This window comes from Sarcophilus harrisii, chromosome 1 (genome assembly GCF_902635505.1).
Source record: "Sarcophilus harrisii chromosome 1, mSarHar1.11, whole genome shotgun sequence".
Classification (NCBI taxonomy): domain Eukaryota; kingdom Metazoa; phylum Chordata; class Mammalia; order Dasyuromorphia; family Dasyuridae; genus Sarcophilus; species Sarcophilus harrisii.
In genome coordinates this window covers 230,996,852-231,023,737 of record NC_045426.1, presented here as the reverse complement: position 1 = coordinate 231,023,737, position 26,886 = coordinate 230,996,852, and the positions used below count along the sequence as shown (strand labels likewise).

Genomic DNA, 26,886 nt, shown 5'->3' with positions numbered 1-26,886 from the left:
CGCAGTCCCCATCCTAACATGAATTTCAATGAGACCCTCCTCCCCGACTGTATCCTTGCCCAGGGAGAGTCAGGAGTCCGCCCTGCTCCCCCGACCCCGCTCACTTACTGTAGGTGACAGTGACGCTCACTGAGGGCCCTGACATTGCTGCTGAGGCCGCTCCCTCGGACTCCCCGAACCCCAGGCCTGACGATCATCCACCGGCCCCCCAGGGTCTGCCCCCTCCCCACGCTGCAGGGAAGAGACCCAACCTGCCAGGCGCCCAAACCTGTCCAGACTGCTGAGCATGCTCAATACAACTGTAAGAAAAGCCACGGACCAGAGGGCAAAGTCCGCCTCTCCGCAGTTTAGCAGCAGCCGGGGACCGTCTTGGACCCCAGTGGGAGGGAGGGTTGGAGAGAGGAATCACAACCATCGCTAATTTTTCTGTACTTTTCCACTTTTTTTTAATTTTTTTTAATTTTTTGCATATGTTCATTAATACCCTAGTCTTTATCCCACCCCGTTCCCTTGTCTATCTCCTGATCAAAATCCTAGCCATTCTTGGAGTCCCAATTCAACTGTCATCTCTTTAGAGTATTCTTTGAACATTACTTTCTCCTCATACCCACCGAATGGTTTTCCTGGTCTCGGCTAAAAGTCCATCTTTCTCAATCCCTTTAATGCTAATCCCTTCTCTCTAATATTGCCCTTACTTGTTTGGGATATATTTTTGTCCCTATATAGCTGTCTCCTTCTTGTCTAATCCATTCGGATGACCAGATTCATGAGAGCAGGGATTGGTTTTTCTTGTGACTTGGGGTCCCTTCTCACTTCTCTGGGTCTCAGTTTCCCTATTTAATTCAATAATACTAATTTAACTTAATAAATGATTACGCTCATCAAACACTGTGTCAGGTATTGTGTTAAGCAATAGGTATAGAATTTTTTAAAAATTACAATCAATGTTTTCAAGGAAGAGTAAGGAATAACAGGTACATTAGCAAATACCTTCAAATTATTTTTTTAAGAATTTATGTGCAAAAGAGGTAGGCCTTCTTCTCTTTCTGGGTCTTAATTTTTTTCATTTGTAAAATATAGGAAGTGGGAGAGGATGGCAAACATCTAAAGTTCTTTCCTACTTTTAACATCCCATGTTCTAATAGGAAACTTTTTATACCTGTTTATAAAATTTAGCTGATTAGGACCAGGAGATCATTATATACTTCAACAACAATACTAGATGATGACCAGTTCTGATGGATCAGGCCATCCTCAGCAACGAGATCAACCAAATCATTTCTAATGGAGCAGTAATGAACTGAACTAGCTATGCCCAGAAAAAGAACTCTGGGAGATGACTAAAAACCATTACATTAAATTCCCAATCCCTATATTTATGCACACATGCATTTCTGATTTCCTTCACAAGCTAATTGTACAATAATTCAGAGTCTGATTCTTTTTGTACAGCAAAATAATGTTTTGGTCATGTATACTTATTGTGTATCTAAGTTATATTTTAATATATTTAACATCTACTGGTCATCCTGCCATCTAGGGGAGGGGGTGGGGGGGTAAGAGGTGAAAAATTGGAACAAGAGGTTTGGCAATTGTTAATGCTGTAAAGTTACCCATGTATATATCCTGTAAATAAAAGGCTATTAAATAAAAATAAAAAAAATTAAAAAAAAATAAATAAAATAAAATTTAGCTGATTTATTTTATTTTAAGATTTTGAATTCCAAATTCTCTCTCCCATTCATTAAGAAGGGAAACAATAAAATGCCCATCATATATGGGAAGTAATGCAAAATATATTGCTTTGTTAATTATGTTGCTAGGGGAGCAGCATTTTCGTTTTGAAGCCTTTGGAACTTGATCAGAGGGACTAAAAGCAAGAATTTGTAACCTAGGATCCAGCAAAAAAAAAAAAAAAATTTGACATCCAGCAAAAAAAAAAAAAAAAAAAAATTAACATTTGGGCAACTAATATAATTGCTTTACTTTGTAATGTTCTGCAATTATTTCATACATTTAAAAACATTATTCTGAGAAATCTACAGGTTTCACCAAACTGCTAAAGGTGTTAAGGCATAAAAAGGTTTAAAAAAAAAAAAACAAAAAACTCCTGTCTCACGGGATGACTAAAGGTCTTTTCAGAGCAAAATTCTCTGAGCCCGAGACCAGGTGGAAGGAAGGTTTCATCTCTTCCAAGTTAACTTCTCTCTCCGCAATTCAGTTGTTAGCATCTCCAGGACTAGAGACGCCCAGATTCTGAGTAGCCTCGAAAACACGGACTAGAGAATCTTGCGGCTCCTGGATCGTCTCGAGCACTCGTACTGAGCATGCGTAGTAGGCACCCGGCGGGGCGGAAGCCCGAAGGAGGCGGGCACAGGGAGGCCGGAGTGCGGTGGGTGGAGGAAGTGTTGTAGTTTCGCTTCCGGTTTTGCCAGGAATTCTCTGTTGCCCCCAGCTTGGCCCGTCGGTAGCCGAGAAAAATGAACCGATTCTTCGGCAAAGCGAAGCCCAAGGCGCCGCCACCCAGCTTGACGGACTGCATCGGCACGGTGAGTTAGCGCTGCCCCTGGCAGAGCGGGACCCCCGATCCCCGCTGCCTTGTTTCCCCCGCCGGGGACCCCGGCCCGGCCCCCTTCCCGGGATTCCCGGGCGTGAATCTGCTGGAGAAGCCTGGAGGTCGGGCGGCGTTGAGGACCGGAGAGGCCGGTCTGCACCCCTTTCCCCGCCCCCCACTTAGCACCCGGAAGCGAATCTGCGCAAGGGTCGGGGAAAGGGGGGATACGACCGGTAGGAAGAAAGAGGCAAGAGCTTTTACATCTTAATGGTGGGGACCAAAAATAATGAGAGGGAGGGGACGAGGGGGAGAAGAACCCAGTGCCCCCGTGGGCAGTTGGTTGGAGATGCCATCCTGTATCCTCTCCTCCCATAAGGTCGGTGGGAGAGTTTTCTAGGTGCCCCCCACCGGCTCTTTTGGGAGCAGAAACCCGACTTGTCCTTCTAGAACGTAGAACCTTTCGTGTAGAATCTGATGACACTAATAGCTGATGATAATACGCATTTAGGTGGATGAAGACTTTCCCAGTGATTAATGCATTGAACAGGAGGACCCTGGGAGGAAGGTGTTATCCTCTTGCTACAGCAAAGGAAAACCGAGACGGACAAAATTTTAAGTAACTGGCCACAAGATTCACAGTAAATTATCTTAGACCCAGGTCTTGACATCAAGGCTAGCCTACTGTCCTTGGTCTTACCGATTCCCTGCTGCTGCTAAGCAAGAATTATTGTTTTCATCATTGGATTTCAGGATCTGGCCCACAGCACTCGCAGTTAAAATGTAGTAAGGACATATTTAACAAATTAGGTAAAAATTTAACGGAAACAAGTAATATTATACATAAAATAACAACAGAAATAAAATAAAACATAGATGATGTTGAAACTTGAGGCAGATGAGCGGTTATATGACTTGTCCCAAGAGCCACCTAGTAGAGTGTTGGATTTAAACTGTTCTTGCAAGATGAATACAGAGAAGCTTGGAGAGAATTACATGAACTGATGCTAAGTGAAATGAGCAGAACCAAGAGATCATTATATACGTCAACAACGATACTGTATGAAGATGTAATCTGATGGAGGTGGATTTCTTTGACAAAGAGACCTAATTCAGTTTCAGTTGATCAAGGATGGACAGAAGCAGCTACACCCAAAGAAAAAACACTGGGAAATGAATGTAAACTATTTGCATTTTTGTTTTTCTTCCCGGGTTATTTTTACCTTCTGAATCCAATTCTCCCTGTGCAACAAGAAAACTGTTTGGATCTGCACACATACATTGTATCTAGGATATACTGTGACATATTTAACATATATAGGACTGCTTGCCATCTAGGGGAGGGGGTGGAGGGTGGGAGGGAAAAATCGGAACAGAAGTGAGTGCAAGGGATAATGTTGTAAAAAAAAAAAATTTAACCCTGGCATGGATTCTGTCAATAAAAAGTTCTGTTCTTGCTGATCCTAAGTCCAGAGCTGGCTATCTAGCTGTCACTTAGAATCTAGAGTAGTTCTTAACTTAGAGCCCAAGGATTTCCCCTTCAATAAATAATACTTTTTAATTAATTAATAATAAACACTTATTAAATGCCTACTATGTGCTAGGCACTATGTAATCGATGGGTGTGTGTGTATATATATATATATAAAGTAAACAGTACCCGCCTTCAAGGTTATTACAGTTAATGGCCTACCCAATGTTGGTCATAGTGGAAAAGTTTGAGAAACCCCAAGATGTAAGCTAGGTGAGAAATGAAAAGATGTCTGACCTGAACTATCACTTCAGATGCAGGTTTGCAGTACAGACCGCTTGTCTCCAATCAGAGAGGTAGAAGGTAGTGGTGAGGTTTCCTGTAGAAACTTCAAGGGATTCCACCTTTAAGACTTCAGGGGATCAGTGAAGGTGGATCGGTGTTGGGGAAAGGAATAACATCTTTATTTTCACTTACCTCTATCTAACAACTATAATTCTTTTTTTTTTTAAACTATTTATTTATTTTGAAGGTTTGTGAAGCACTTTATTTATTTATTTATTTATTTATTTATTTATTTATTTATTTATTTTATTATAGTAACTTTTTGTTGACAGAATCCGTGCCAGGGTAATTTTTTTTACAACATTATCCCTTGCACTCACTTCTAACAAGTATAATTCTTAAACATTTTTTGTTTTTTTTGAGGTTTTTTTTCCTTTAAAAAATTTTTTTTCAATAGTATTTTGTTTTTCTAAATACATGTAAAGATAGTTTTTGTGTTCCAAATTTTTTCTCTCTTTCCCTCTGTACCTCCCCTCCCCAAGATATCAGGCAATCTGATACAGGTTAAATATATGCAATTCTTTTAAATGTATTTTCATATTTGTCATGTTGTGCAAGAAAAATCTATCCAAAAGGAGAAAAAAACCATGACAAAGGAAAAAACAAGCAAACAAAAAGAAAGTGAAGACATCATACTTCAATCCACATTCAGTCTCCATAGTTCTTTCTCTGGATGTGGGTGGCATTTTCCATCCCAAATTAATTGGATCACCAGTTTGTTTAATAGAGCCCAGTCCATCACAGATGATCGTCCCATAATTTTATTATTGTGTACAATGTTAAACAAATTATTCTAAGAAAGAGTCCATAGTTTTCACCAAAATTGTCAAAAATTGTATATAGTATGTCTCATGACATACTAAAAAAATTCAGAACCTTTGCTCTTACTACTTCTGGATAGGATCTAGAGTTCATCCCTTTTGATAAAGGAAGAAAATTATGCTGAGAGAGTGGATGTGGCTTTTATTGAATGGTAGTGCCAAATATAAATGCAGGTGTTCTGGCTTCAGATCTAATGCTAATCCTATGGAAAATATGATGACAATTGTTTTTCTTATTTTTGTACAAAGATCTAATTTCTTCAGTGTAGGGAACTCTCAACCAATGCAGATTAGCAATTATTTCTGTTTGAGTTTGACCCCACTGGACTTTTATAATACTGTTCATACACTTAAAAGACTTGTGACCCCATCAGGCTGGGTGGATATTACCTTCAGCAGATCTCAGTCTATTTATACCTTCTCATTCTGTGTCCTATGTCCAGGTCTTTAAATATTTCCTCCATTGAGGGGGACTGAGTGTTTATTAAGCTCTTTATAAATGGTTGTTTAAATGGGAAGGGTTAGTTATTATTGTATTCCGGACAAAACATATATTGTCTATAATCAATAATAATACAGTTATAACAAGGCTTTTGCAAAGGTGAATATTGAAAACTATCTTTGCATTTTTCTTATTTTGAAAAATAAAAAGTAGTATTAAAAAGAAAAACCTGAAAAACTTAAAAAAAAAAAAAAGCAGAGAACATGGAGGTTCAGAAACAAGATTTTTGTATTATTCCAATTTGTTCATCTCAAACTACTCATATGTTGTAATGATTGTTTAATTCTATAAACATTAAATTTCTTCTACCTGCAAAAAAAATCAATAAAGTGAGAAATTGGCCAAAAATATATAGTTGTGTATATATATATATATATAACATAGTATTACATTTTTTTGTTTTATTATAGGTTCATAATATTTAGCAGTATAAGGGATCTCAGAGGTCTAAATCTTGTTTGACATATGAGGAAACTTAGGTTTTGAGAGACCTGAATAGATAATTAGTAATAAAGTAACAACAAAAATTTGTACTCAAGATCCTTGATTCCAAATTCAGCCTTCTTCCTATTATATCTCACTACCTTCACAATAAACCTATAAAGTATATAGGGAAGAGATTTTTGTTACTATTGTTTGCTTCCTATAAGTGAGAAAATTGAGTCTTAAAAAGATGAAATGATTAAACTAGTTGGCTAAACAGAAATAGCATGGTCAGCTCTGGAACTCGGGTTTTCTGACTCTTGGCTATCATCTTTTACAATATAGTATGTTACCATTCATCCTTCTGAGATGTAATAATTGTACCAGTGTTCATTGAGAACCTCCACTAAAGTTCTACTCTCTGATGCCTTTTTGTAATTTGGAAGTTACTCTGTCTGGATTCTTAAAAATGACTGATCAAATGTTATGTTTTGTCACTTTCTACCAAGTTGGAAGGGCTTTAGCTACGGGCTTGATATCAGATTGAATGTGTTATGCCAGTATGAGTCTAAGCTCATGGCTACCATGAGATGATATTTTTCAATCACCTCAGTTCACAAAAACTGTCCACTAAACTTTAAAGGGTTTTACTGAACTGTAAGCTAAAAATTATTTAATCGAACAATAAAGAACCATAGACTTCCTTGAGAGTTCTCCTGTAGAAATCAGGAAAATAACACTCCTATTGTACTCTGATCTGGTCAAACCAAATTCTTGGGAGCATATTTAATTATGAATGCCTCATTTTAGGAGAGATGTTGATAACCTGGAGGGGTACCTGAAGTAGAATGATCAAGGTAGTAAAGAACCATGAGACCATTCCATATAAAGAATGTTTGAAGAGAAAACTTAGGGGAATAATAACTATCTACAGTACTTAAAGGGTTTTCATGTGGAAGAAAGATTTACAATTGTTCTGTTTGCCCCCTGACTAGAAATAGGAACCCAGCCATAGGACAAAGAGACATACTTAGTCTTGATATTTAGAAAATCTTCTTCACTATTAGTGCAATCCAAAAATGGAATGGGCTACCCTAGATGGTTGCCCTCAATGATCATCTTCAAGCAAAGGCAAGAAGACGGCTTATTGGGGATGTTATTGATGGGATTCTTGTCTATATATGGGCTATAGATCTTTCTCCTCATATTGAGATTTTTTGTTTCACTTCGTATTAGTAGATGAAAGAGCCAATTAAATAAAGCCTTTGAATCTTTAAAATATTGATTGACAATATTTCATTTGCATGACCTCTCCATAAAATTAGGAGGATTATCCTTGAATGCCCTAGTTCAAGTGTAGGGGTATAGCATCAAGGCAATAAAATGATAGCTTCATAATTTAAACAAATTATCTGTGGCTCCCTAGATAGGGAGAGGGCATTGAAATGGGAAGCAAAAAGCCGAGGTATCAGTAGTACTTTTGGTACTTAACTAGTCAATGTGGCCTCAAACAAGTCATTTAACTTATAAAATGGGCATAATAAGACTGGTCCTGCCTATCTCATTGAGTTGTTGTGTGGTTAAATGAAATGATATATGTGAAAACCTAAGGACTATACCAATATAAGATATTATTTACCACTCCTCACTAAAAGTACATGTTTTCTCGTCCCTTTTTCCTTTTCCCTCTTCTCTCCTACCTATGTGTGCCTGCATTACATAATTATGTATTAAATTGAAATAATTATTCTTTCTTTTTCCTTCTAAAGGTTGATAGCAGGGCAGAATCAATTGACAAGAAGATTTCTAGACTTGATTCAGAGCTAGTAAAGTATAAAGATCAGATAAAAAAGATGAGAGAAGGACCTGCAAAGGTAAGATGGAATGTACCTTAGAAGTTGCTTTATTATAAAAACTTTTAAACACTAAAGTGACTTAAATACCTTGTTTGGAGGGGAGGGAGGGAAGCCAGAGTATTGCAATAGGTGATATTGAAAATTACAATAGAAACACTATAAGGAGGACACAACTAAGTAAAATTTAGCATTTATTGAATGCCTATTAATGTGCAGGGAATTTTAGAGGCATTTAGCAGTGGATAAGATTTGATATATTCTGTGAAGGTGTTTGCAACCTAATAGTGGAGAAGTTAAGGGAACATAAATATAATAATAAAGTTCAAAGATAAATGAGCAATATAAAAGTGATGTTCTCTTGAGGTTCTTTTTTAGGCTTTCTTCTCTCCATACTCGGTAACCTCATCAGCTTATTTGTCATCTCTCTGCAGATAACTCCTAGATCCAGCCCCACTAACTTCATTGAGCTGATTCCTATCCCTTTTAGCCCTCATCTCAAAAAGTTCCAACCCAAATACCACATACTCCTTCCACTTTGCTCTCTGGAATGCCTGTTCCATAGGCAACAAATTTCTATTTGTCTCAAATCTTTTCCTTTCCCACTCCTTTGATCTTCCATTGTTTGTCTTTCATTCTCAAAAAGAACCTTAACATGAGGAGCTAATGTCATGACATGCAAATGAATTGGATTTGAGTGAGGAAGGGCTGTGCAAAGTCACCTACATCATTTTTCCCTCAGAGCCACCTGGGTAGATCAGGGTGACTGGAGATGACCCTGAATGCAATGGGAGACCTCGGCCTTTTTAAAGCTAAGGTCTTCCACAGGTCTCAACTTGACTAAGGCCCTACCCATTCTGTTTAAGGCTGGGTAGCAAGTGAGACAAAGAATCTCCTCGTTCATCTACTCCCCTCCACCCCCCCCCCCCCCCCCCCCCCAAAAAAAAAAAAAACAAACTAAATAAATAAATAAATCTGGGAGGGGAAGACCCTCATGGTTTCTGGCCAAAGCTGGAATGACGACTGTTTACATTCTATCTGAGTCAGTCAGGAGCAAACAATGATTAAATGAGGGGTTGGCTTAGGATCTATTGGTGGCCAATTAGAATCAGATTGGTTTTGATTTAAGGCCTGGTCCTTAGCCAATAAACCCCAAGATATTTTGGGAGGGTTCAGAGGTACAAAAAAGAGGGGGAAAAGGTGCTTTTAAAGGGTATTGAAACCTGGTTCCATTCAAATGATGCAGCCTTCCTTGGTCACCCTTTCTAGAAGTGGCTCTTGGCTCACTTGTCAAGGCAGAGGAGTTGAAATACTCTTTGCTTCCAGGTTCTTATCACTGCCACTTTCTTTCCTTTCCCCATTGCTCAGTAATTTCTCTTTTTTTTTTTTTTTGAGGAGAAAGAGGAAATATGCTATTCATATTTTACTACCCAATCAAAATAAAAGCTGTTAACCTACAGACTTTCAGGTCACTCCTTTTTCTCTCTTCCACAACTTTTTCCTTCATACTAGGAGATTTCAACATACATATTAACTCTCACTCAAAGATCCTAATTGTTCAATTCCTTAACTTGCTGGCTTCCCTCCCCCTAACCATATACAAAGATAATCATACCTTTGAGATTTCTATTATCTACAAATGTATCATCTCCATTTTCATGAATTCTGAAATCCCTTTATTTGACCATAATCTGTTGACTCAGCTCTCCCTACTGAATCCTACTTTTCTTCAACATTGTAATCTCAATCTCTTGACTCTTCAGTTCTTTCCTGGGCCATCTTCTGCACACTGTCAATCAATCTCTACCTTATGGCTTTATTGACTTCCTTTAAGTTCCTTATTTTCTATAGGAAGCTTTTCCCAACCTCTCTTTAACTCTAGTACCTTTTTTCCCCCTCTTAATTATTTCCTATTTATCCCACATATAATTTGTTTGTATATATTTATTTACTTGTTGTTCTCTCCTTTAGACTGTGACCTCCTTGAAGGTAGGGTCTGACTTTTGCCTCTTTTTGTATCTCCATGCTTATAGTATCTGGCACATATAAGCACTTAATAAAAGTTTATTAATTGAAATTTCAACATGTCTAAAAATGGATTCATTACCTTTGCTCCTCAACCCTCCCTTCTACCAAACTTCTTTTTTTCTATTAAAGATACTACCATCTTTCTGCTATTCTAGCTTTACAACCTCCATGTTATCCTTGATACCTTACTCTTCTTTATCCCACATATCAATAGTCAATAAACATTAAGCATCTGCTATATGCCAGGCTAAGCACTGGGGATACAAATTTTAAAAAAGGAAAGGTAGTCCCAGCTCTCAAGAAATTTAAAATCTAATTGGGAAAGAACACATATAAAAAGAAGGGAGAAAGGAGGAGAAGATAGCAGCTTGGGGCTGAGTATTGTAGCCAGGTGAGAAATAAAATATCAGAGCTGAAGTTTCTCCTTAAATGGAGATTTGAAGTTCCTGGCTCCATCCTCCAATCAGAGAAGCAGATGGTTGTAATGAGATGGAATACTAAGATTAGTGAGATCTTTCAGGATAATGAGCTTATCTCAATTATGGATCTCTTGATAGAAAAGTCAGAGAAGTTTTAAAGGACTGCAGCCAGATGAGAAATGAAGAGAAATAAATAACAACCTAATAAACTGTTAGAACAGTATTTAGGGAAGATATAGTTTAATGGGATCAACTTGTAATTTTGATTAGGAAGGTCCAGACACCATGCTGTGGGGATATAAAAAAATGAAACAATTCCTGTTTATAACAAGCTTACATTCTATTGGGGAAGACAAATACATATATATGTATATAGAAAATAAACATAAAGAAGATGAATTTGGTTTGGCGTCATGGGATCCAAGAACATTTAGAGATAAATTCCAGTGATAGATCTGGGCTGGAATCATAGCTTTCAACCTCTGCAGCTTAAGAAATGATAGTTGAACCTATGAATGGACTAATTCCAAGTATAAAGAGAGGCTATAAAGACATAGTCTTGATACAGCCCCAGGTTTATTGTGGAGAAAGAGCGAGGGTCACCACAGTTCTGCTAACAGAATGGGAATATGCTAAGTGAGTAAAATTGGGGCGTTTGTACCATTTAGGTAGATAAATTTTCACCTTCTTTAATTAAAGTATAATTTTCTTTTTGCTTTCAGAATATGGTAAAACAGAAAGCCTTGAGAGTGTTAAAGCAAAAGCGAATGTAAGTTATTGACATAATCTCCCTAAGTCAAACTTATATTTTACTTTCTATGTTTTAGCTAACATTTTGTGAACATTCTCAATTTACTAAATATTTACATACACAATTATATGAAACTAGTCACTTTGTTATCGTGCTCAATTTTCTTGTAAAACGAGAGGTTTGCACTAGATGATCTTCTGAGGTCCCTTCTAACTCTAAATTTTATGTTTCTATGGCTTGGTTGTTTTATTTCCCTGCAAAATTGTAAAGTGCAGAAAGTTTACTATCTCCATAATATTTGCCATTGTCTATATTGTACAAATCTTTACAAGGATTTTCTGCATTCCAAATGTATAGAATAGATATAAAATCCCCATATCTTCCTTATTTTCAGTAATGTCAGCATTTTATATAGAGTTAATTTTTAATTATAGTTTGAATGGATAATGCAGTTTATAAAAAAATTGTCCTTTCTTATCTTCATGTTATTGAACCTCTTTTGTGCCTGCTTTTTTCTGTTTAGTACCAAACAATGAAAAAGTGAAGTAAAATACAAAATCAGTATTACTCATTGTTAGCTAATTTCATATAAAAATTTCAAGAATACAATTGATGCAGAGAGTTAAAATAAAATAAAGATTGGGGATTATATAATGTAGCTTTTATTTTTTCCTGTGCTGTCCTTGTCTGCCTTTAGCATAAAGAGTAAAAAGAAAAAAACAAGAAATGTGTTTAGCTGATTGAATTGAAGTATTTGATAGTTTGAAGTTGAAGCGTTTTGTTCACAACTTACATGAACTTTTGCATTCCAAAAGTTCTTGTGTAAGTTAGTTGGTTGAAACTAAATAAGTGAAGTGGCAGTGAAGTGCCACAGTGGATAGAGCACAAGACAACCTCTGTTTGCTTCATTTTCCTCATTTGTAAAATAGAGATTATTGTTGTGAGAAACAAATAAGATAATTTTAAAATGCCTGACAAGTGATAAGCATTACATAGATGTTAACAGTTATTGTTATTAGAGTGAGGATTGATGGATTTGGGTAGGGTATTTTAGCAGTTGGTCGTGCATTTCAAATACTTTTTAGGAAGGGCCAGTACTCCATAGATGACAAAAGTAGGGAATAAGAAAGAGCCTAAAGAAGTCACTCCCACTGGATATGAGAAGAGTGAGGTAGGGACTTGAGCAAGGCACTTAAGTGGGCCAGCAGCAGTTTTTAAGGGCATCATTTTCCTTGGTCTACAGCAGTTCCAGAAATAGAAGGCAAAGTTTCCTTAAGATTCAAGGCAGGAGTAGAGAGGAATAAGATTGACTTCTGTGATTCAGGTTGAAGCTATGCAGACTATGAATTTGATGAATTGGATTATTTGATATATCTGACAGACAAGATCCTTTGACATTTGTGGGGAACTTTGCCAAATCTTATTGAATAACCTAGATAACCTGATGATTTCTCTTTCCAGCTTTGATGATAGCTGCTTTCAGCAGCATTCATTGTGATTTTTTTTTCTCTGTATCAATATTCACTCATGTTTAACATTCTCCCTTGAATGTGAATAGGTATGAACAACAACGAGACAATCTTTCACAACAGTCTTTTAATATGGAACAAGCAAATTATACTATCCAGTCATTGAAAGACACCAAAACAACGGTAATAAATAAAAATCCTGGTTTTTAAGTTTTAAAATCTATCAGAACCATCACATATACTTAAAATTTTTTTGTTTTTCTAGGTGGATGCTATGAAATTAGGTGTAAAAGAAATGAAGAAAGCATACAAGCAAGTCAAAATTGACCAAATTGAGGTGAGATCATATTGTTTTCTGTCAGAACATTTCAAACTAATGTTGAATATTTATATTTTTAACAAATTACTAAAATCAGATTTTATATCAAAAGAGATGGGGGAATTATGTTAACTCAAGTTGCTCTCAACCTTTTTCAGTTATTTTTCTTATCTGCCTGTAGGTTCCTTAACTATAGAGCTGCTGATTAGTTATTGGTACCTTTCCTGAGTGTTTGATAGATCTCTTTTCTAGCTTTCTCTCTATAATTTTCTTTACACAATCTTTTTCTTGTTCTTCGGCTTTGGCTACTTTGTTTATCTTTGTTATTAACTGTCTCTTTTATTTTTTCTCTTTCAATTTCTTTTACTTGGATGTTAACCAGTGTTTTTTTTGTTGTTGTTGTTGTTGTTTAGCAGACTTACCTCTCAGTAAAGGTGCAGAAATGTGGCTCTAGCAATTTTTTTTAAGTTGGTGTGTATTAATTTCTACCTTTTGAAAATTAAAAAAAAAACAAACACACATAAAAAGAAGCTTTGAAATATTTTGTATCACATCTCCAAAGGGTTAAACTGTCATCAGTTTCATACTTTTGATGAGGTCCTGAATGATGCGTGGGTTAAAGAGAAACTAAAGAATTGATCTCTGAAGCAAGCAGCAAGAAAGTACTGATAGAAATCAGTGTAGCTCCATGGTCCCACCCTCTGGAGAAGTCGTACATTCTGAAACCCACCCTCTGTGGAGGTCTTGAACAGTCTCACCTTGCCATATCCTGTGAAAAAATCTCATTCATATCCCTGAAGCTAAATTTTCCTTATAAAATCTATTTATGAGCCATCCCATGGCTGCTGCCTTCCTTTGATGTAATGTTCTTCTCTAAAATGTAATATTCTCTAGGAACAGGTTTCTTGGGGGGGGGGGCCTTCTGGAGGCAGCCTTTGTTTCAATTCTGAGTAATCACTCCAAATGCAACCAGGAGTTAAAAGTCCAAATTCTTTATTGTCTCCTTCAAAGTCTTGTGTCCTTCACTTGGGGTTTGGCTAGTTTTTCTTAGAGGCCTTCTGTAGTCTTGGTTCCGAGAGCTTAAGCTGCCTTCTCTGGCTTTTGAATCTCCTCGATTGAATCCTGGCTGAGGCTCCGAAAGCTTCTAGTGGGCTTCTCCTTTCTGGCTCTGACATCTCCTTATATATTCCACACTGACTATACACCAATCATTATATCACTAAGAAACCATTATTTGTTGTAGGATTAAATCATTGCTGAACTAGATTTAACCATTATGTCCTCAATTCCACTTACTTAGCACCTTGTAAGAATCCTAACACTTTGGGTCAATCCATCATGACACTGCTTTGTGGAGTCTTTCTTCTTCTCCTTCCCTTTCCCCATGCCATGTGGTATCTTCCCTTACTCCACTATGCTTCTCAAACCCGCTTTTCAAACCCACTTCTTCTACTTATAGCTAACTTAACTCTTTTAGGGTGCTAAGTTCCTTTCAGGATTTAGCCTGCCAGCTAAGGACATGCCCCAACCTCTTGGGGTACTTCCTTTCTACTGGAGAATTGTGAGTTCCACTGAGAAACTTGTCTTTTATATGCTCTCCCATTCTGTTTCGTATTTCCCATTCCTGGTGTCTGTTGTATCCCTTCACTTATTTATAACTTCTTCCCTAAATAAATCTATCTTTTGACAAAGAGAATGGCCATTGTGAATTCTTCTCATGACCAAACCTCAACTTTTGGTGCTTACCCTCATCTGGTGGCTATATCACCCACATCACTTTGATGTTAACAAGCATCATTGGAATTGGATAAATTAAAATAGGAAATAAGAAAGGAGTTTATGGGTACTCTTAAAAAGCTTCAAGATTGTATGCCATTCTTTTGAGCATAGCTACTAAAAACTTTCAGCAATTCTTAGTCTCTTGGGCAGGTTAAGAACAGATCTTAATGGAATAGTTCTTACATGTGTGGTATTCTTTGCTTAAATCTAAATTCAAGGACAGGTACAGGAAGGCTGTATTGTATGATCTTAAAGGGAATTTATTTTGCTTATTTCTCGAGTTCAGTGTTAAGAGTACTATCAGCTTCTGTATACACATACAGATCATTAAATTAGGGGTGATTCATTTCCTCTCAATGTTCATCACTATACCTTTCCTGCACCTGTTTATATCTATCCATCCAATATAGTTTTTCTTAACCTTGGGACTGTGATGATTTTCAAGGAATCTATGAATTTGTTCTTTTTGTTTTAATAACTATTTTAACACAATAAGTTTCCTTTGTAATCTTATGTATTTTATTTTTTGCATTTAAAAAAAATTATTTTGATATGGGGTCTCTAGTACAAAAAAGATTAAGAAGGCTTACCTAACAAGAATCTCACTTTCTGTCTTTTATAGTGCCATCCAGTAGAGCTTCATGCTTCTCCTTTGTCCTATAAAACAGGACTAATTTCCTTTCCTGATGCCTTCTCTAGTAGTGTGTGACTTTTTAGATTATTATTCACATCCTGCTTTCATCCATTAACAAAGATAATCAAGGGTTGCCAGTAAAGATGTTTACTTAATTTATATGTTTAATCTAAATCTGTTCTCCACATAAAGCTTGAAGAGGACACTTAAGTCTAAATGAAAAAATTACTATATTCACCCACACAATTATTGCCATTTTAAGTAGCTCTTTGTTACTAAAAACAGGGGGAATTAAGTGAATAAAGCTCTCTGCTGCTATTGTTTGTGACATTTCTTGCATTGTTAACAACTCTCTTTAAGTGTTTTCCTTTTTACTTTCTACCAACATCTTTTTCTGGGGCCTTGCTTCTCCCGTTTTCCCATTAAATATTTTCTTTCTTGACCATTTAATTTCTCTGAACAAACTGTTAGAATAACTCCTGTTTTTGCTAACATCTAAAGAACCCACTGGCAGAAGAAAGACTTGATCATTTCCTCAAAATTGCAGGTGAACAAAAAAAAAGAAAAAAGTAATATTTGAGTAAATGCTTTCTTAAAAAATTCATTTAGGATATCCAAGACCAATTGGAAGATATGATGGAAGATGCAAATGAAATCCAAGAGGCACTGAGCAGGAGTTATGGAACTCCAGAAATTGATGAAGATGATTTAGAGGCAGGTGAGTAACAAGAGAACTATGGTCCTTTACATACAAATTTTGGGGCTGCCAGTTTTCCATTAACAAAAATTATGAGATAATTTAAGGGAAAGAGAATATAAAACAATAATGTCAGGAATTTGAGTTATCTTTTCCATTTAGCAGCTTCTCATTAACTGAAACTCAAGAATAAGAATTAAGGAGGCAAATGTCTGAGAACCGTCAGGGTTGTTGTTTTCATGCACCTTCTATGGTTAGTCTTTTCCTGGCTTTTCTGGAACACATTTCCTTTTTCCTATCTCTTTTTGTTTGTTCAGTTCCCTTTTTTTTAGAATCAGTAAAACAGAAAGAAAAAAAAGAAATATTATGGAAAAGGCCAGGATGACCAGCCTCAGTCAAAGGGATCCCTCTATTGGACAGATGGTAAAAACTGAAATACTAGCCCTTTTGAATTCTATTATTTTAATGACTATTTTTCCTTCTCATTTCTTTGGATTCCCTTATCTACTTTACACCTCATTATTTCTCCTAACTTATTTTCCATAATTATTTTTTCACCCTTTCTTTATTCAAAACATGGAAAGTATGGAGTAATGGAAGGAATGAATGCTGTATCTGAAGGAAGAAAAGACCTGGATTTGAATCTCAATTCTAACATTAGCTATGTGATCTTGGCTATGTCACTTTATCTCTAAGCTTCAATTTCTTCACCATAAAACTATAAAATGAGGTGATAATAATACTTACGTTAACTGTTTCACAGGTTATATGAAGAAAGTATTTTATAAAATTCAAAACATTACACAAATATAATTTGTAATCATAGTTACGTAACTGTTACTTTTATTTCTTTCAAATGATTTTACATTTTCTTTATTCTCCTGAACCCTCCACCAGCTTCATGATCCCTTTTGCTGTCTCAGTTCATTTTGTTACCAGTAAATATAAAAACTTGAATTTTATTTAATCATATTTCAGTATTCAAACTTTTTAATTCTCTAAAACACAAATGAAGGAAAAGGTATTAAATCAATGCATTTAGAATTTTACAGTTTTGAAAACTATTAACAGTGTTGACAAGGGACAATGTAAAGCTGAAATTACAGTAGGATTTTATTCTCTTTTCTCTCTCTGTATAATATACCTGTACATATCTATATATATAGCACCTTTTTTTCTGAACAATTAAAAAAATTGTTGTGATATGGGAGCTACCTGCCAGTGGCTGCTGGAAGTCTAACTCAGACCTGTAGAATGGATCTCTTCATGTGAGAGGATGATGATGATTCAAGGAGACTGAGAGGCAGTCGCATTCTCTGATCTTTCTCCTCTTCCTTCTTGCCTCCAATTTATTTCATTCCCAATCCACAAGGAACATCTGTATTAATAAAAGCTGCTTTGCAACTCCTTCAAGTGTTATAATTCACAACTGTGGAGGCTGTCTGAGAATTGACCTGTCCCTTCACGTAGGCATGGTCCTTAACAAAAAATAATCACCATAAAGGAAAAAAGAAACTTTACTGATTATTTTTTCTTCTTTGGATTCTAATCTAAATCCAGTTCTAAAGAATAACAGTTGGCATTTTGCCACATATATAATAGAAACAATGTTCAGTGAAGTACCTTTTGGAAACCTTGTTTCCTTGTGTAATGAGTACCTTGAGGTGAGTGACAATTTAATGGATGATAACAAATCAACCTAGTACATGCATAAGTATTTGTTGTATTAAATTCGCTTAAATACTTGCTGTTTCTTAACTTAATAGAGCTACAGACCAAAAAGGGACTTTAAATTCATCTAATTTGAAGCTCATTTTATAGAAAAGAAAAGGTTACACAGCACAGTGGTGTGCAAATGAGCTTGAATAACATAAAATAAATATTATTGATATACAATAGACCATATAGTTTAGTTCTTAAAAACCCTTTCAAATGAAATTTAGCCTCCTTTTGCTGTAATCCCTTGTTTTACTTGATTTGGCATTAAATTCATAATATTTACACACTCATTATCAATTTCAGCAGTTTTATCACATTGCATATTAAATTTCCCTTTGACAAACAAATCCATTTTTCAAAGTCTGGCTTTGGATTGTATCCCAATGCTTTTGTTTGTTTGTTTGTTTGCTTTTTGAGGGAGGATTAACTTAATTGACTTGTTGTATTAGAGTGCTACATGATTGGTAGAGATTGGTTGGTTTCAAACTTTCTGACTCTTGCTTCTTTCTTCTTTAGCTTCTGTACCTCCTGGAACACCTTAATACAAAAAGCCTTCTTAGCCACCCACCTTTGGTGTGTGGGCCCATAATAGAGAGGGGGAAAGGTGTACTCAATGCCCAGTTCTTTACACATTTTTTCAAACACTTCCAAGTTTGTCTGCTGAAGTTTCTTCAGGAACTTCTTTCTCTGGTCATTCATGATAAGCAGGAATCGCTTGTGAGCCTTGTCCTTGTGATGCTTCTATCTGTGTTCTTGATAATTTTGTATCTGACTGTCAATCTTATAACTCAGATGTGTTATCTTCTGGGTTTATTGTGATCTTGTTTAACAACAGCTGTCTTTTATCCTCATTTTCTCCTTCTGGTTGGTCATTTTCAGAGACAAGTCTTTTTATAACATCATCAACCTGGGATTCCTGGGAAATTTTGATAATCTTTCAGCAGCATGGAGAAAGGCAGGTCATCCATCTGGCTGGACTGGGTGACTAGTATCTTATCTGATGCATAGTTTCGGGCTGCCTGCAGGAAGAGGCCATTTTCTGGAGGTCGCAGGGTGCATGGAGGACCTTCAGCTGCTCTGGCTGTCGGCCCCCAGGCCAAGGCTGAGGCCTGAGCTCGGCCCCACAGAAGTACCCTTTGTGCCATGCTCAGCATTTCGACCCCTGTCACTCCTGTTGCTCCGTGGCCTGGCCTAGAGCCTCATTCCAGCCGTCGCCAAATGCCCTAGCCTTTATGCTTTCAAATTGATTTAAATCAGATCATTTTCTAAGGTATTGAACTAAGTTTATCTCCATCTCTCAGATATGTTTCTTAACTTTTCCTGATGTGTAACGTGCTTCAAGGCTTTTTAGCAGTATTTGGTCTCCTTTTGTGAATTTCTGTAATTCTTAGACAGTTCTATTTCCCAGTGCCTCATCAACATATTTTCTCAGTAGAAACAAGATTTCCAAGTCCCATTGGAAAATTTTTTTAATTTCTTAAACTTTTTGTGGGGGTTGAGGGTGAAAGTTGGATTATATTTTAAAAGTTGCTTATACAGCTGCTCAGATCTCATAGTTTTACCTGAACTTCTTTCCCACAGCAGTTTTACTGTACTCTTGAATTAAAAAGTTAATTCAGCAGCAAAAATTATCCTTTTTTCCTTTCCTCTTCAAGATTTTGCTTTTTGTATTGTTTTGCTTACAACAAATGTTTTTTTCTTCATAGAAGTGATTAGCACTTTTTTTTCCCCCAATTTCAAGAAGCTTATGCCATACTTTAGAACTCCAGTTTTTACCTATTTGGAGCTTTTTGGCAACATGATGAAACTTATAAACTCAGAAAAGTGTTTTTAAATTCATAAAATAAGGAAACCAAATATACTGAAATTTTAAAATAATTTTTAATCAAATTTTAAAATTAAAATAATTTTTAAAATGAGATAATGGGCCTCAAATTAAGAAATTATGCTATAGAGAAATTAATACTCGTCTTTTTAACTTCTAGGCCCTTCAGAAAGGCCTTACTAGTTTTCTAAGGATTAATTAGACTTTTCGGCAACTTTTTTATTAGGTTTTGACATTGTTTCTGATCACTTTCTTTGTATTTCAAATGGTACTGTTTTCATCATAGATTTGATCTTTGAAATATTTGAGTTTATATTGAAGATATTTAAAGCTGCTGTAGAATCCTGATACAGTATTGGCTAAAAGTTGGAATGTGCTCTTTAAGTACTACAACTTTTATATGTTTCCTTAGTATGGTATCCATTCTTAAAGATCGTAGAATTTAAAAAACAACAAAAGACTAATGAAATACATGTATGGTACAAAATCCAACATTTGTCTAAAAGATAATTAAGGTGCAGAAACCAGCTTAATGCAGTTTCAATTGGTTCAGATATTGGAAGTAAGCCTAGTGTCAATAGAAGCACACATATATGATCTTTGTCATTATAAAATGAAACTATATCACAATTATTGCTTATTCCAAGCAATTCACACAGCACAGTAAGTGGCAGAGCTACACATTTAAATTAAAGTCCTGATTTCAAATTCCCAAGGTACTCACTATAAAAGATTACCATCTACTGGGGAGAGGGAAAAAATATACATGAAAAATAATCACAAGTGTAAAGATAGCCTCACTGACAATAATGACATCAGTTGAAACAATACTACAATGATTATTACTTAGTTCCATAAGAAATGTTATAAACATGAAGTACTTTCTTAAAAAATACAATCTTTACAAGAAACTTATATAAATATCTCATTCCTCCCCATAATTTTTCATTTCATTAGATTGGCAGATGAGAGTATTCTTGAGATCAGTGATGTCAAACTTGTACAGAAATGGAGGCCATTAAATTGTTTATAGCAATCCTCTTATTTATAATTGTTATATATTTATAGCAATCCTGCATATTAACAATTTTGAAACATAAAGTTATCCATGTTTTGCTGTATTTTTATTTTGTTAGATATTTTCCAATTACATTTTAATTAATTAATATAGTACAAACTGTATATATGGCAGTTTTGCTCAAGACTCTCCCATTCATCTCCTACCTTTGTAACATGGTCCCTCGCTGGAAAAGTGAGCAATATCCAATATGGAACACTTGTTTCAAGTCCTCTTTACTCAGGCAAAGAACAGAAAGGATTTGTATTTTCAATTGTATTATAAATGCATCAGTTCAGAGTTTAGTCATAATGTATGTCACATTGTGACTGGGCATACCATGTAATCTTCATGTCCTCAGTTTCCTCATTTGTAAATTGATTGGATTGAATTAGATGAAGTCTGAGGTCCTGCCAGCTATAAAATTGTGCTTAAGATCAACATGAATTATAATTTCATAGACTTAGAGCCCAAAGTAACCTGTTTGTCTAATATAGTGGTTCTGAAAGTTTTTGATCTCAGGACTCCCTTTACATTCTTAAAAATTATTAAAGAACTTCTTCCCTCCCCCCTCCCCCCTTCCTAAGAGCCTTTGTTCATGTGGGTTATATCCTGCAGTATTTACTATATTCAAAATGAAAACATTAGTATTATTATTAGGTTGGGGTTTTTTTTTGGTGAGGCAGTGGTGTTAAGTGACTTGCCTAAGGTTACATAGCTAGGAAGTATTAAGTGTCTGAAATCAGATTTGAACTCAGGTTCTCCTGACTCCAAGGCAGGTGCTCTAGCCACTGTACCATCTAGCTAACTTATCTTAGTATTATTATGAAAATAGTGTTGATGTCTCACATCTTCTGACAGGGTCTCTGGGACCCATAGGAGTTACCTGACCACACTCTGAGAACTTCTGGGCTAAGGTAACCTCATATTGCAGATGAGAGAGCAAAGACCATGTTAGATAAGTGAATTGTCTAAGATCACACAGAGAAAATGAGTTGCAAAAACTTGATTTGAACCTATGTTCTGTGATTCCACAAAGAACTCTTCCAAAAATGACTATATTTTCTCCTGTGTAGCTCAACTGACTGAGAGAACAAATAAGACAAAAGACACACACACAAACACAAACTGCTTTTAAATTCCGTTTCTTACAATCTAGTACAGAATTGTTCCTTCCTGGAAAAGAACCTCTTCTCTTCCAGAACCCCACTTCTTTCTGCTTCTTTACTAGAGCTTCTTATAAATATCTCTTGTGCAGATCCTTCCCACTCTCCAGCATGGAGATCTCCACACTCCAATGATCCTAAATCACTAATATTTACTCAACTCTAGTTTCCCTGACATTCCCTCTCTTGCAGGACTGCCTGAGAGGTATGTCCCAGGGGTTCCGACTCCTTAGTGCCATTAAATTCCCATTTTACTAATCTGTCTCACACCTCAGACCCCATGAGATGGCCCCAATCCCCAAAATCAATATTAGATAGTCTGCGTCCTTACCTTTAGTCTATGCATACATAGAGTTGTCTGGCTGCTGTAGAACCTACTGTTTCCAACCTTTCCTGGTTTCCTGGATTCATCAGCAGCCTTACCAACATGGTCCTAGGATCTTGGACAGTGTATGAGTGGGGGATGCTGGAGCCAAGCTACAAGGCTATTGAAATCAATGGGATGTGCCCTCTTGTCCTTCAACAGAGGCCACAGTCAACTCATAATGTCTGGATCTTGGATAGAGTCCCCATTTGTAAGAAACAAAATATCTTACCAAGAACTCCACTAACTCACTGATGAATGCAGAAAAGATTTATTTTACATTTTTGCAAGAACAGGTGTCTAGGTTATTAGATTCCAAATCTATATCCATAGCAATCTGCTGCTGGCCTCTCCATGGCTTTTTAATTTTTTCTCCTAAGAAGAAAGGTTTAACAAATTAATTGATGTATGAGTCAAAGGAATTTCTTATGGCTTTCCACGCTTTACTTCACACTTGCCAAAATGTCATAATTTTCTTGGCATTGGTTGTCTAATTTCTCAAATATATTATTCCTAGAAAACTGACCAGTTGATACAAAATTCAATGTTTGTTTTTTTCTTGTTGTTGTTACTGTTTTCAGAATTGGATGCACTGGGGGATGAGCTCTTAGCTGATGAAGACAGCTCTTACTTAGATGAGGCAGCATCTGCACCAGCAATTCCTGAAGGTGTTCCTACTGATGCAAAAAACAAGGTGGGAAGGTTGTTTTTTGATAGGAAAATAAGGTTTTATTCTTGACATTCAGCCATGAGAAAAGTACTTGGGGAGTATCTAAGCTCAGGTTCAAATTAATCAAGTTTTCCTACAGTAAAATATAAATGTAATCTAATAGATGATAGCACATTGATACAGAAGTACTCCTATCCAGTAAACATTGCAGTCCATATTATTGTAATGATTACACAAATTTTATAAGTTAACATAAAAGAGATGGCTGTGACATCTATTTTTATATTTTTCTCCATCTATTGATAAAATTTGTTTTAAAATACAATTGACTTTGCTTATTATTTCCCCACTATTCACTCATTCTTTTCATTATTTCCCCACTATTCACTCATTTTTCTTAACTGCAAATCCTTTACATAAGAACATAGATTTAAAGTTGGAAGAAACCTTAGGGTATCATCTACTCCTATTTGCTCATTTTGTAGGTGAGGAAATTGGCTTGGAGAGTTTAAATGACTTTCCCAGGCACATACAGATAATAAGTAGGAGAACCAAATTTGAACCTCGGGTTTTTGTCTCCAAATCATTAGTTCTCAAACTTTTGTTTTCAGTATCTTTATCCTATTAAAAATTATTGAGGATCTCTCCAAAGCGTTTTTGTTTCTCTGGATTATATTTATAGATATTTACCATATTGGAAATAAAAACTATTTTTGAATTTGTAGACCCTCTAAAAGGGTTTCAGAGATCTCCAGGATTCTCTCGACCATACTTTGAGAACCACTACTCCAAATCAATGCCTTTTCCTTTATTCATTATGCTTTCTCTTGTTTTATATCAGCCATTTACATTTACTGAATAGTGAAGAAATCCATTTAAGTATAAATGAATTCTCCATTAAAATGCTGTTTGTATGTGGTCTTTAATTTCTTACTGTATATTAAAAGGCTTTATTCCATATTGAAAGATGTCAAGGCATCACTCAGGTGGTGAAAATTGAGAAGGGGATAGAACATAGGAGGAATCTAATGTACTTTTTGAGTTTATTGTTTATTTTTTCTCAAGGGAAAGAGCCAAGAGGTCAGAAAGAATCTGTTTTTGAAAACATCTCATTCCTCCTCTTTAGATAGGATGAACTGGGGGGACTGACCCAGCTATGACTTCAAAAGACTTAATTCTTAATTAGGGAGAGAAAGCTCTGTCCTGGCATTTTCCAAGACCTAAAGCTTCCTCTGTTCTGGTATATGGATATCACATGCCTTCCTCCTCCTGACCTTTCCCGTTTCAACATTGTATACACTGGAATCTATGCTCATTAATAGAAGCATCAACAACAATATTCTCTACTGTGGTGTGTTAGTGAAGATAGCTTCAGTTTGAGTTAAGTCAGAATAATTCAAGAGACCCAAAAAAGAATATGCTTCATTTGCGAGTGGGATGTGTGTGTGCATACATAAAATATACTTATCTTAATATATACACATACATATATTTAAATTAAAAAGTATTACATTAGAAAAAAAGACTCTATCTCTCCCTAGTTTTTTCTTTTATATTATTATGCCGTCTTTTTAAACTATATCTCTTTTGTTTTCCTGCTTCCTTCTTTTTTCTCCTTTTCTCTGTTCTAACTTTCTCCATTTATTCTCCATCTTATTCTCCATTTCTCCCTTTATTCCTCATTACTTTTTTCCATTTCTCTTGTCATTTCTTTAAAAGCTTTCTCTTTTGTATCCCTCTTTATTAATAGATGGAGATTGTTTTATTTGATGAACTTTGGAAATAATTTTTTTAATGATTGGTTACACATTTTTTGTATGTGTGATAAAGAAATCTTTTTTCCCCAACAGGATGGTGTACTGGTGGATGAGTTTGGATTGCCACAGATTCCAGCTACATAGAGCTGTCTTTAACAGTATGTTATGTATAATAAACACAAATTATGGAAAACTGGGAAATATTTTGCCTTTACAAAGTCATCATAATGAATTTGCATATCCTTGTTCCTTTCCCTGAAAAAAAGTTTAGTACACTAATTTTTTTTTCATTTAGAGGACAGTTATTTAATAGGAACTTTCTTTACATAAGATTCTAAAATTCTTCCATATTTAAAAAAAAACTTGTAAAATTTTGGTGGTCATATAGGACTTCTGTTTTCATTTATTTGTATTATATTTCTGAAATAATTAAAACCAAGGATATGTGATTTCTTTAAATTCTTCAATTCCCTGATGGCTTGATAAAAGAAGTGATGCATTTATAACACTCCTACTTCCTTATCAAGATTACTAAACTATTTTGGACCATTCTTGTAATTCTTAAAATAGTTTAAATATATATACTATTGTAAAATCTAACACTAATTTAAGATGTCTTTAAATGAGATATAGGTTTTCTTGTGTCTTTATGTCAGTAAATCATCATTATCTTTAACATTTAAATTGGTTTTCTTTCTATGCTTTTTGTCTTAAACCTGGATAAAATTTTAATTCTCAAGGTTTCCTCCGTATTACAGTGATTACAATGAGTTGTAATCAATAATGAAATTATATCCTAACACTAAAAGTGTATTTATACTTAAATATTTTTCAAAAGGATATAATTTAATAACCTTTCCTTCAACCTAAAGACTCCACTAAAATACAAAATTTGCCAATGGCAATGTGTCATGGACAGTGAAAGTATGGTAGAAAGTGCACGATGTTGGGTTCTAGAAGACCTAGATCTTAAGTCTGTGTTTGCCAGTTGATTAGCTGGGTGACTTTGGATTAGTTATTTTATTTATATGAGCCTTTGTCATCTTCTTTGTAACAGAGTTAATCATAGTTTTCTTGCCTGTCTTACAGGGTTGTTGCAAAGATTAATATAGAATTGTAGGTTTTAAGCTGGAAGGGATCTTAGAGATTTTTTTAGTCTAATCCCATCATTTACAGATGAGAAAACTGATGCCTACAACAGTGAAGTGAGTTGCCCAAAGTCTCAGAGGTAATAATAAGTAGGAGAGTTGGAATTCAAATCTGGTTAAAGAGAAAGCTTTAACCACAATCCAGTATTCTTTCCATTGCTCTGTGTCACTTCACATATGTTCAGTAACATATGGACATACTCTTTGTAAAATACTATATAAGCATTATGTTTTTACACATTATAGATGCTCAATAAATATTTGTTGAATAAATATTGCTGGTGCGAATTGCATGTAATGTTTATCATTGAGGTATTGGTTAAAAGTTTTTACTATACAGTTCTATCTCATCTTATGTATTACATTACCTTAATCTCATCTCTGTTGATCTTTCCCTGATGCTTAGTAACAGAGACACGGGCAACAAAAAGTGACATTTTAGTTTTCTAGTCCTCTATTTTGGAAAAGTAATTATAGTACAACATTACTAACTAGAACACATGTATAGCAGCTTGCTTATTCTGTTTCTTAATTTTTCAAGGTAGGTATTGTGTTCTGAAAACATTGGATTAGCAATGACTTTCACACTGTCCTACATGTAAGTGGAGTTAAACTAAAATAGAAATTAATTGACTTAAAAATCACAAATTACCATTATGTTGTGTTGTATTTTCATACACATACATACATACATATATACCTTTATTTATTTATTTGTTTTGATTGGGGCAGCAAGGTGGCACAGTGGATAGAGCATTGGCCCTGAAGTCAGGAGGACCTGAGTTCAAATCTAGCCTCAAACACTTAATACTTCCTAGCTGTGTGACCCTGGCCAAGTCATTTAACCCCAATTGCCTCAGTTTAAAAAAAGGAAAAAAATTTATTTTAATCAGTTGAATCTAGCAGCAAATTTGACACCTCTGCTATACATAACCCAGAGAAGCCTTAGAATTAAATTCAAGATAGTTATTAAGTTTCTACTTATTATGTGCAATTCATTGTTGTAGGTGATTGAAAGTATACAAAGAAGAATGAAACTCCATATTTTTAGGTTATTTATATTAACGGGGGAACAGACAAGTATATAAATAATTATAACATTAAAAGGCCAAATACAA

At 35.4% G+C, this 26,886-nt stretch overlaps 2 protein-coding genes across 4 annotated transcripts in view; one reads left to right on the top strand and one right to left on the bottom strand.

Annotated features, from left to right (window-relative positions):
- BAG1 (BAG cochaperone 1) overlaps positions 1-314 on the bottom strand; it is a 38,433-nt gene extending 38,119 nt beyond the window's left edge. For all 3 annotated transcript variants that reach the window (XM_023497265.2, XM_003761289.3, XM_012542627.2), the window contains exon 1: positions 109-314. In XM_023497265.2, the coding sequence (XP_023353033.1) occupies positions 109-145 (37 nt within the window). In that variant the 5' untranslated portion in view covers positions 146-314. The remainder of the gene's footprint in view (positions 1-108) is intronic.
- A 2,027-nt stretch (positions 315-2,341) lies between these two features.
- CHMP5 (charged multivesicular body protein 5) lies at positions 2,342-25,064 on the top strand. The gene is made up of 8 exons (XM_003761290.3): positions 2,342-2,549; positions 7,883-7,987; positions 11,136-11,182; positions 12,723-12,816; positions 12,899-12,970; positions 15,975-16,083; positions 22,775-22,887; positions 24,714-25,064. The coding sequence occupies exons 1-8, from the start codon at positions 2,481-2,483 to the stop codon at positions 24,762-24,764; spliced, it is 660 nt and encodes a 219-aa protein (XP_003761338.1). The 5' UTR covers positions 2,342-2,480; the 3' UTR covers positions 24,765-25,064.
- Positions 25,065-26,886: the final 1,822 nt, after the last annotated feature.